Source organism: Athene cunicularia (assembly GCF_003259725.1).
Source record: "Athene cunicularia isolate RWA chromosome 4 unlocalized genomic scaffold, athCun1 chr4_part2, whole genome shotgun sequence".
Lineage (NCBI taxonomy): Eukaryota > Metazoa > Chordata > Aves > Strigiformes > Strigidae > Athene > Athene cunicularia.
The window spans coordinates 3,946,319-3,958,462 of record NW_020799099.1 but is presented as its reverse complement, the minus strand read 5'-3'; the positions used below and the strand labels follow the sequence as shown (position 1 = coordinate 3,958,462).

General features: G+C 38.5%; 1 protein-coding gene across 1 annotated transcript in view; it reads right to left on the bottom strand.

Annotated features, from left to right (window-relative positions):
- TRPC3 (transient receptor potential cation channel subfamily C member 3) overlaps nucleotides 1–8,326 on the bottom strand; it is a 37,144-nt gene extending 28,818 nt beyond the window's left edge. The window contains exon 1 of the mRNA XM_026847592.1: nucleotides 7,556–8,326. Within this exon, the coding sequence (XP_026703393.1) occupies nucleotides 7,556–8,296 (741 nt within the window). The 5' untranslated portion in view covers nucleotides 8,297–8,326. The remainder of the gene's footprint in view (nucleotides 1–7,555) is intronic.
- Nucleotides 8,327–12,144: the final 3,818 nt, after the last annotated feature.

Here is a 12,144-nt window from a genome sequence, read left to right as displayed (position 1 = left end):
TTTGTACTATTTCTATCTATCCCATGCTCAAAAGTGGCATTAAGGTCTAATAAAGTTTAGTTTAAATGGTTTTGTATTATTCAAGTGCGTTACGACACAACACAACCCAAATTTTGTCCTTGCCTAAATGAACTGGGGCTGTCCAGTTGCGGGGAGTGGCTTCATTTACAATGTCTTTTCTTTCTCATTCCTTTGCTAACTGTGAAGAAGGAGAAGGAGAAACAGTGGGCTTCTAACAGAAAATAACAACAGTTAATCTTGCTAAAGGTTCACTCCATTTTCTTTACCATTTAACTATTCCCTTTTTCCTTAAAAATAACACAGAAATATAATACCAAAATTTACATTACTAAGAAGTTACCTGTCTAACAACTTTGAATATAAAAGTCAGGAAAATCTAATTTTGTTTCCTTGTGTTTAAGCTATAACCAAGTCTCACACACATGTAAGTACACAAGTACAACCTAACATCAGGTTCATAAAATGTAAACATTCAAGTTTAGTCACACAGACAGTTTAAAAGATCAATTAACATAAGTTTCTCAATTAGTATAAGCAAGAATACGTTTTCACTGGCAGAATTGTGAAATATTGCCTGGAAAAGGCAAAGTGATGTAAAATCACCTTACTTTGGAAAAAGGGGGACAAGCTGCAGTAGTATGCACGAAGACAGCTATTTCTAGGAACTACAGATTATTTTATTTAGCTATTCTCTCATGAATGGAGACTCATCCTCATGAATGTGTCAGAGCTCCTGACTGATCCTGGCAGAGGGTGCAAAGCTCCTGCCCCCACAGTATTAACTGGCATCCCAAAAAATACACCCATCCACTGTGAATACCCTGACAGTTCCTGAAGGACAGACTGATTTGCATGGACTAGTTGCCTACTACACAAGAGCTACCCACATTTCTACTAAAAAATTAACAGTGCTATGTGTTTCTTGATCGGTGGATAGATCACTTGCTTACAAAAGTTATACTTATTGTCAGAAAAGATTAAAGATATGATAGATGAAGTTTTGTTCTGTAAAATTTAAGGATTAAATACAGGCTACATTACTACAAATGCTGTTACAAGAACTGAAAACCAGTATGTGCATTGCTAATATCTGACTCAGGCTTTCTACCTTACACTAGGAAAACTCTTCAGATTTCCCCTTCCAGGTCTTTACTTACTTATGTATTAGCAAATCAAATTTATTCTCAGTCTACATGATTGCTTTACAGATTTACACAGACAAACACTACCCACATTGTAACCATGGGACCCAATTCTCAAACAATTTTCTACCTTCAGGGTATTGTGTGAATATCAGAAACCAGAATCTGTGGTCTCAGTCACCCACAAATACCTCTGCTCATTCTTGAGAAGATACAAATGAAGCCACCAGATCACTCAGCTCTTCCATCTTAAACAAGGCTACCAGAACTCCCTGTGTGAAGCATCCATGTTTGAAAAGCCCTGCTACATATTCTGCAAGTTGCCAGTTCATAAACGTGAAGCTACTCTTCAGGGGAATGCCAGAATAAGGCATCAAGAGACCTGCTTATACAGTGGGGTTCTTTGACTATTTTTCATCATAATACAGGGATTCAGCTTCCTTCATCAACAAAGTGCTGCTTCAATTAATTCACAACCTAACCTGGCTGGTTTTACTAGATGTATCAACTTAGATGATAACTCTCTCAAAAAAAGTAATGGCTGCACAGACATCTAACATCAAAAATGACAGCCTATATTCTGTATTTCACAGATACCGTAGCTGACACCGGTAGACAACGGACAACTGATGATGACTGGAATTGCAGGACTGTGTCTCACTAGCAGTTTTGAAGGACTGGCACACATCAATGGTTGGATCTCAGCCTGCTCAACTCTGCATATTCTTCTCTGACATTACATTAAAGACTACCTTGAGAGTCCATCTAGAATTTTTGCAAAGAACATACCAATCTGTATGCAAAGAATGAAGCATATGAACAAAAAATCTTCAACCGATTTTATTCGTAAGATTTTTACCTATTCCAAAGAAAATTTATACTGAGAAATCACATGCAGTCAAACAAAATGTATAGATCTGTTTTCTGGGAGCCACAAAAGCACCAGTTTGTGACTATGCACAACTGCATAACTAGTTCACACACATTATATGCAATCACAGATTTATGTTGAGTATTACATACTAAATGGCCATTTTGAGTACATAGTCAGTTTGCATATATAACTACAGGAACTGTATATGCAAATCAAGTACATAATTGCACTAATGATTATGGATCTGGGCCCTGTCCTTTTAAAAGTTGGACCTAAACGTAGATCAAGCTTGAACACTCTTTGTTAGTTCAGCTGAGATAACACTATGTAAATTTACTTGGAACAGTGACAGATTCCGCTTTTAGACGCACGTCCACATCTTCCGTTGGTTTCAGTAGGAGCTTTTAGCAAAACTGGGAACAGGGAGTTATCCTACATAAAGCGGGACTACAATCTTTTTGATCCTTGCTATGATGGACCAGATTCTGACATGACATCAGCTAGCACAATTTCCACTGGAAGAATTGAGCTTGCTTACACAGCATAGTATTTAGTTGGAAGCTAGTATACAGAGACTGTCATGTGGCTTTTTAGCTACCTTGTACTGTTTTTTTCTATGGTGACTCCAAAGGAAAGTTCTATCAGCTGTTCTGAGTGCTAGAAATTCTCCCATCACTGCACAGTAACAGTTTTAAAGTTCTCAGGGAGGAGGGTAAATATCAATTAACTTTAGTAACCCACAGCTAAAAATAGAAGAACAAGAAAAGGTAAAAATTGGGAATATTTGTATTGCAAAGTATTTTGTGATGCTACTGAGATTGGAAAACATGATTCTCTAACTATGGAAATAAACACTTTTTCACATTAAGACAAGATCCGGTTTCCAGACTGAGCTTCCCCCACCAGTCTCTCAGGTACAAAGCAGTACACCTTGGAGATCTCTAACCACTCATAAAGAGATGCCAGTAGAACACCATAACTTTTTCTAACTCAGCAGCTTGTGGCCTTTTCAACAAAAGAGTGGAATCAAACCAGCAGATTTGATAACTTTGAAAGCACTTTTTGATCAGGCACATCTATTATAAAAGCCCTTATATATCAAAACTGGTGAAGAAGCCCAGAGTGAAGCAGAACTCTGGTTTTGCATCTTTGACACAGAACTTCATCAACAATGCCCTTTCTTTTTATCTCTACTACATAGAAAACACCCATAAAAACTTGACAGGAGAGAATCTAATCAGATTCTTTAAGAGACTGAAACTTCACGTGATAGCGCCAAATAGGTATGGAAGAGTGAAGGCTTTTTTTATGATTGGGTAGCAGTCTTGACTCAGATAAAACAAACTGAAATCCTGCTGTCAATCTCTGGGATGGGGACTAGGATCACAAATTTAAGAGAAATACTGTAGTTCCTGTCCTGGCCACAGGGGTGATATGCTGCTATTCTGGCCAGTAAAATGATGTCTTGCTGCTCTGACAGCCAGGCACTAATAATCTCTGCTGTTCCATTAGATGGTTTCCAGACCTAAAGAGGAGTCAACAGCATATTCAGACAAGGCAGCCATGCTTCACCAGGATTAGAACCTCAAGTGAGGAAGATGGAGAGTAAAATCAACAACAACAAAAAAAAAAGAAAATTAAGCAAGCACTTAGAAGGCAGACAAGAAAAAAGGAAATCCAAAGAGGGAACTGACTAGAAGAAAATTGGGGAAGACGACAAATGGATGCAAAGAACAAAGAGAGGTAACAGTGTCAAAAAACCCTACAATAAAACAGATTAAGAAGAGCAAAAGAGGCAATGGGAGCTTGGAACAAGGATTTCACAAAGGAATAGGAAGCAAGGAAGCTTGAGGAAGAAAGAGTGAAATGGTCTTTAGGGCTCCAGTTTCCCTGTCTTCTTACTTATTTTCAGTACTTATTTTTTGCTACATGTCTTCCAGGAAAAATAAGGGTTTGCTGGTTTCTTTGAATCCTTTCTCCTTGTTTCCGAAGGGAAAACAAAAAAATTAAAAATCAGTGTGACTAATAAGTTTTTTCAGTAATCACGAGAAACTGACTGTCATGAATGAGTGTCCTAAGCCACCTTCTCACATTTCTAACACACTTGAGCAAACTCTGGTTTGCACACAAACATCAGAATTTGTTAGTGTAAATTATAAAGTGATAGAGGCAGACTGGACTTTGCATATGCAAAAGATGTAAGGTTCAGTTTAGCAAGCATTTACTAGGAAGCTTTGCCCTCAGGCATTTTTGAACAGGCTCACCCTATATTCTTTCTCTGCGGGAAAACCACCTAGAAAAGTGTTTTCTGTATGAGTGCTCCACATCCAGGAAGTGCATTGCTGCAACCATGAGCAGGAAATGCTATGGGCCTTGATGTACCACAGATACTAAGAATGAATCATGAATATCACCAAAAGTCCCTTTGAACAGATTTGTCCTTTTTTTTTTTTTTGTGGGAGGTGAACTATTTTGTCCATTCTTCTTTACCCTGAAATAATTCTGTCAGTATTGTGCTACAGACTGAATTTGATTGGAATACTTAAGCATTTCGAGTGATGATCCTGAAGAGGTGTGCACCAGAAGCATATCAGTCATTCTGCCTCATAGGGAGTGAGAATGTCAGACTAGAAGCCTGTTGCTCCGAGACATGCCAAAGCACACAGTTATTAGCGGAATACATTCAGCTGACATACCTATAGAAAAATAAGCACTGAACAGACATCAAATGTAGCAAGCTCTCACAATGTGCTTCTGTAAGACACAGAAGCACTGTTTGCTTTCTCCTTGATATGCCTCCACAGCTCTCAGTGTGGCATTTTGTATGACATCTGTGCCATGAGCAGCCCCATCATACCTATCCACAACCCCAATGAAATAGTTTTCTCATCAGCTGTGCAATTACAGCCCTTCCTGGACTTGGTTTAATGGTGATGCTAAAAAATTCCTTGCCTTTTCTTTGTCCTCCTCCCTCCCTCCCTCTTCTCCGCAGGAAGGGCAGCCAACCATTGACGCCAGAAGAAAACGAGCAACTCTCCTACCAGCGTTGGTAGAAACAGAAAGAATGGTCTGAGATGCATAAGAATCAGAAGGAAAAGCGGGAGATGTGAGGTAAATGAGGAGAATAATTATTTCACTGGAATGTTTTGATGTTGATGAGAAGCTAGAATTTCCATGCTAGTGAGGAGCCAGGAAAAATTTGTACTGTAGATGCCAAAACTGAATTATTTTATACACCTGAAAAGGTTAGCATCCATTTAATTGCTATCCGAAAATACTGAAATCTGAAAATAAGTGATTTCTTGGGTTCTTAGGCATCTCAAAATATCAATAAATAGAGGCTAAAGAGTTGAGAAAAAGAAAAAAAATAAATTGAAAAGTAGAATATTTTATACTGTGACAGTTTAACATTTTAAAAAACTGAAGTGATTTTTTCAAATTCTGGTTTGAAATGAGAAGTCCAGCCACAAAACATCACTTTTCCTCCTCCAAAATTTCAAGCTATTTTTTTTCTGATGATATTTGTATTCATGGTATTAGTACCTATGATAGGAGAGCTTCCCATGAATTTATATTTTTACTGAAATTTTTCTCTTCAGTTTTAATTATCTACATCCTCCCCTCACAAAAACATGATCCAGCTTGACTTAATTTAGCTTTTTGTGGCAGAGATTGTATTTTGGGTTCCTAGGGAGTTGCATAACACTTAAATTGAGTCCCTAAGCACCCCAGTGTTTCTGAACACAGGTATAATAACAAAATTTGTATGCAGTATCACAAAGAAAAGATGGATGGTAGAGTTTTGAAGGTGCCAGCCCAGAAGAAAAGTTCTCACGGAGAAAATGCAGGAGGGGGAGAAAAAATAAAATGTTTCTATCCACAACCAGCAAAGCATTATTCAGAAAACCCATAAATGTCCATTTTGGGCACATGATTCTGGAGACCCTGTGGCTCTCAGGTTGTTGGCCTAGCTGAAAATTAATCAATGATAAGTAGGGCTGAGTTATACACATCAGAGATTTAACCTTCTATAATCGTCTCTAAATGAGACACGTAACTATAATTCATTGTGTGAAGCACACAAGCCAACAGGCTCTGCACATGTGCTAAAATTCTCTAATTCTTCAATTTCATGTTCACAAAGAGCCTTCCCAGTTCAGTACTTTTTCAGCAGAAGAAAAATAAAAATATGACATTTTTCCTATACTCCTGAATAAATACATTAAGGAAGTATTCAATCCACTTGCCAAATTACACGGTACGCAGCATGGTATGAGGGGGTTCCTTCAAAAAAGAAAGGAGAAGAAAGGTTTAAGATGACTTATACATTTTATTAGTGCATAGTATAATACATGAATGCCTCTCAGCACTGAAACCTTATTTTTAAATTATATTTTAACTCGCCCAGCTACATCCAGAGGTATCATTTCTCTGCGGTCTAAAACTGTTTCTTCATCTTCTGGTAAAGTTCACCTTATTAATTTCTGCCTATATTTGTCCAGGTTGTTGTTATTTCTTCTGACACCCCACAGTGTTAGCAATGCTTGCTGTTTTTTAAAAAAGGTTAATGCATCTTTGGCTTCTCTCAGAGCATCTGTGAAGATATTAAACAAACGAGTGGTACCCAACACTGACCCTGCAGAACCCCATTAAATTTTTTGTTATAACTAGATACTATGCTGTTAATACTGCTACTTGCTGAGAACAATCTGTCACTCCCCATGCCGAGCTTTTCTTATTACATCCAGTCTACTGGGGTTTGATTATCTGGTGGGGTTTTGTTAAGGGGCAGGAAGGGGGGAGGCAAGGGGGAAAGTAGCTGTTACCTTACTTTTCAAGGTATTCAACAGAACTGCAAAATCATTTTAAAAAAAGCACTGGGCAACAGTTATTTAAGTTGTTAGTTGTCTGATGGAGAAGCTGAAATATACAGCATAGTATAGGGCACTGACATTCTAAAGCAGATACAGCTCAAAAGCAGACAAGACGACCTACATCTGTAATTAGTCTAACAGCTGGTTTTGAACAAGTGACATTTCTAAAAGGTATGTCAAAACCCCTCATTTTCTGTATGCTTAACAATTTGGAGATATCATTCAACATTAGTCAAACAAAGAAGAGGAAGTAAGGTCAATGCTGCAGTACGCTCAAGAAAAGAGTAAGATTTCTGCTTTCTGCACGTATACTACTCAGCATTTGTAACTAAACCCAATCTTTGTCTGCTACAGCAACCAAAATTGTTTTCCATCTGCTACAAGGTTATCGGAATACACACTGTTCCTTTTTCCAATTTCTCCGTACACAGTAGGTGCAAAAGCAATTTCATTTCATTAAAAGTTCTTTTTTAAAGGCTTATGCATTGAAAAATCAAAATCAAGAATAAAAGACACAATAAATATCCTGAAAGAATTTGCAGTTGAAAAAGTAAAGACAGAGGAAATAATTTCAAGCATCTAAGGACATCACAAAGTAGCAACAACTTTAACAATAACAGAGAGAAACACCAAAACACTGTTACCTTGAATTCTTTTTCAATGTTGGCCAACTTGGCAAGTTCATTGCTGAGTTCCAGAGCAGTAAGTACTGGATCTTCACTGGAGAGGGACAGATAAGCTGGACTAGCCAGTCCTTTGTATGCATTTATCCTTGACCTAGAGTGACTGAAAGAATCATGCTTTTGCTTCTCTGTACAGTCATTACATTTGCAGAAATAATCATGAGGTCTTTCTATCCTTGCTCCTTTCATCAATAGCATATGCACAACTTCGTATTTTTGGCAGTGGGCAGCTAAAATTATGGGAGTGATATCTGGAGAAAAGCGGGTACCGTCTTCGTCATAGGAATAAAAATCATCATCCTGGAGCTCCTGCTCACAAGGGCTTAGAGTCAGTCGCTTATTTACTGAAAACCCAGGATGATTCAAAATTGCTTCCACTATCCTAATGTAGCCCTTGCTGATTGCGAGCAGCAGGGCATCTCCAATCCGTGCCAAGTTCTCTTTTTTTAACAGAAGTTCTGTCACTTCCAAATGTTCATTCCCTACAGCAAGCTGCAAGGCATTTTGGCCCATGTAGTCAACACAGTTGACATTCAGTGTTTTTGACTCCTCCAGCATTTTGCGCACCACAGGTATGTTCCCATACTCTGCTGCATCTAGAAAGCGTTCCTCTTCAGCCGTAAGACTGGTGCCCCTGTTGTTGAACATGAATGCTGGGCCTCTAATGGCCTGTCGTCTTCCCTTTTCCCTCATCATAGTCATACGTCTCAGAGATGGACTTTCTTCAATGTACCTAATAAGAAAACAAAAAGGCAACAGAATTTCACTACGGTGGTTATTTGCAGCTTCCACTTCTCCTGGGGCTACAGAAATAATGAATTATTTTGTCCCTTGTCATTTGCCCACCTATTGACAAGAAGTATTCTTTATTGTGATCCTTCTGTCTTCATGCTTGCTTGCCTGAAACCTGAAAGCGCTTACAGTGCTTCAATGCCACAGGCCATTTCTGTTTGGTTTTGTTTGGGGTTTTTTTTAACCTTATGTAAGACACCACTTCTCTTCAGAAATCCCTCCCAACTCACTTCAGTATATATATAAAATGAAAACACATCTCTGCTTTCAGTTGTAGTTAATACTATCCACCATAGGTATTCAAGCTGATGGCTTAAGGAAGGCAATATTTATGCTTACCGTACCGTAGTTAACATATATGACAGGTGAAACAAGTCTTCTTCCTTATGTCTTGCCAAGCAATACACAGTGAAGCCTGATCTCATGCCTTCTAATGTTACTAGTAGAAACATTAACCAAATCTGGAAGATTCTACTTGTGTGTCAATTTGGTCAAATTACATGTCTTTGAAAAACAACAGTCTGTACACATTCAACAGACTTTCTGGATGCTAGTAACTAAACTGCTCACAGATCCCAGACACTGGGCATGATCCAGTGTAGACTGAGATCAGCTCTCACTCCAGGTGCACTTCTGCAATGCTGTGCGTTACATTGGGCCTACTTCTATTTTACACCTACCTTACCAGGAGCTGAAAGGAAGAAGCTATCTAATGTCATTACATGAGGATACATATATTTTTAAAATCCCTCATGTGTTCTTGTAATACAATCAAGGAAAATGGGAAAGTCAAAGAGCTACTGAATGAAAACTGGAATGGCAGGTTGCACTGGAAAGAGGAAACCTGAGTGTAGGAAAAGGGAACAGAGAACCACAGAGGCTGTGAACTCCCCTCAAAAAATGGTTGCAAAAGCAGAGAGAGAGGGAGAAGAGAGAAGGGAAATAGAAGAAAAGAAAGAGTGATCAAGCTGATTCAGAAAACACAGAACTGGAACTATGAACCAGTGAAGGTACTGGCTGAAAGCAGTGGGGAGCAAAGAGGAATGGGCTGAGAGAACAGATAGATCAGACGCTGAGCAGGATCTAGCTAAGAAAACTAGAGAGGAGAGAAGAGGTTCAGAGAAGAGAAAGTAGGAGTTGCAGAGAAAACAGACACAGGATGAGGCTGAGGAGCAGATGCTACCTAGCTGAAGAAAACAACAACAGAAAACAACTGCCTGACAACGTCTGAAACAACAGAATAGATGGGATCAGGATAAAGTGGTCACAGCTGGGGGAAGAACAGAAGCATTTATGCCTGCCAGAGCAGAGGCCAAAGGCCTGAAAAGGTACTTGGGATACCATAACCTTCTTCCACTGCTGTCTGCAAATAAATGTGAAACTCATCAGCAATCTCCCTTGCCTTTCTAGTCCAGCTCAATATTGAGAAAGACAGCCTCCAGCTGCTATCAGTTAATTCATTAGCTCAAGGGATATAGATCACTTGAGCTGATTTGATGGGCACAGAGACACCAGTGCAGCTGATAAACAGTATATGAGTTAATGGAGGGTGTGCTTTGAATACATATAACACTATATATATGCTACATAGAGACAAAGAGGCCTTATAAATTTAAAATTTGGTCCTTAAGTCCTATATGCCTCTATTCCTCATCTATAGAAAAAGAACAGTTGGCTTCCATTTCACAGAAGCATTGTGAAAATTAATTTATTCACTTGGGCAAAAAACTCAGATACAAGAGTAAAAAGCCAGACAGAAAAACTGAAGAGGAAATTAATCCTTCAACCCTCAGTTCAAAAGCCAGGTAATGTGCATTAGGAGAGATGCAAGTCCATGTAATGAATGCTGAGGGCAAAACAAACTGCCAAATTGCCCTTTTTAAGCAAACCCTGTCAGTCTGTGAGAGGATAGAACCAAGGAGGAAAATGCCGCACACACCTTTGGCACACAGAAAGACTATGCATTTAAATGAACATAGTGGAACCTGCATGGGCAGCTTCAAAAGCTGCGTATCCGAATTGCTGCAGGTTCAAATCCACTACCAGAGTGACAGCCTCTTTAATTGCAGGTGGGGCGCTTTTTTTGTGTGTGTGTGGTGTGTGTGCGCTCTTTCAACAATAAGCTTAGCTATATTACCACTGCACAATATATGCCTGCTGACATCACTGGATTTCCCCATATGCAGCAGTGTCAGCCCTAACGGTTTTCTCTGGGCATAACTAATTCCATTCAAGTTATAAGAATATGCCTGGCCTTCCAGCTATCTGCACCAGTTGTAATAAATTCAGCAAAACATAAAATCTTAATCACTTTATCACTGCTACAGCTAGTCCACGCTCTGAACATTTCAGTTAACACAAATGGGCAGTTCCATTGCAGACCAAGTGAAGAGATTGTAATACTCATTACCAAGGGTAGCTCTCTCCTGGGATGAAGCTTTTGATCTTTTTACATTTTCATTTGTGGATGGTATTTCTGGACTACCAGAGATGACCTGGGTGGCACTGCAGTATAAGCAATGCTAACTGGTATTTACTTTCTGAAATATGTGCCAAAACTGCTTTGCCAAACATGACAGGATACGTGGTTTTTTTCAGTTCTGTAACACTAAGTCTATGAAAAAGGATGCATAACAGAGAGGATTTGTGACTCTGTTAAACACAGAATTGATTTAAAGTCTTAAAGCTCAGGTATATTTCACATGGGAATAAGGATTTAAGCCCAGAGTGCATATGGTGAACTGCCACAGTATGTTACTACTATATTCCCCAACAAAATCATAATTAAACCCAGAAACACTGTCTTTTCATCGTTACCTTTTAAACAAGATTCTTATTGTCTGCTATGCTGTTACATTTCTATTCTCCTTCCACATCTAAAAACAGAGAGCTACAGAAATGTGGTTGTTTACTGTAATATTATGAAGAAAAAAAAGTAGAAAAGACAGAGAACAAATTGACTCACGCTGACTTCTTGATTTAAGAAGACTCTAAACTGCCACCCTGAATCTCATTTATCTTTCATGAAGCACATAAGAATATATTTTTCCCCTTTATACTGTTTAATTTTTCAAAATATTTTGAAATACAACACTTATTTTGTTTTCTCTATCTTTCTTTCAAAATCCACTGTCTGACTAAGGTGACTCATCTGACTTCTGTAAAAAGAGATATATCCTTCCAAAGGTCTTGCATTAGAACATCTTCCCAGCAAGGAAGGCATCCTCAGCTATAAATCTTGTGATAGAAAGGATACATTTGAAGTGACTGCAGTACCTTTTCAAAATAAAGATGAAAGTTGCCTGGTATTTTAATGACTAAATTATTGTCAAGACCTTCCAAAAAAATAAAAAGCAAAAAAATCTCGTACAGCACCACACAGCCAGAATACTGTTAGGTTCATCCATACCTCCCCTTCCTCTCTTCCCTCAGCAAATACAAAGACCTTGAAGAGCAGCGCATGAGAGAAGCATCAGCTACAAGGTCTCCTATTCCATTTTCTGCTCCTCTGCTCTTATATCTAGTAGTCTTAGGCTATCCCAAAGTATGAAGAAAATGGTTAAAATTTTAGTCTTAGCTATTTAACCATTTTCAACACATTTTACATGTCATATTTTCCTACTGAAATAATCAAAACAACAAATCACATCCCTAAATATCATTAGACTGGCTTAAAAATATGATTAAAATAGAACTAAGTGTGCATTAATTATTTGTGTTCTACTTCCCAAAGCCTTTAAAGTTCATATTCTCAACCT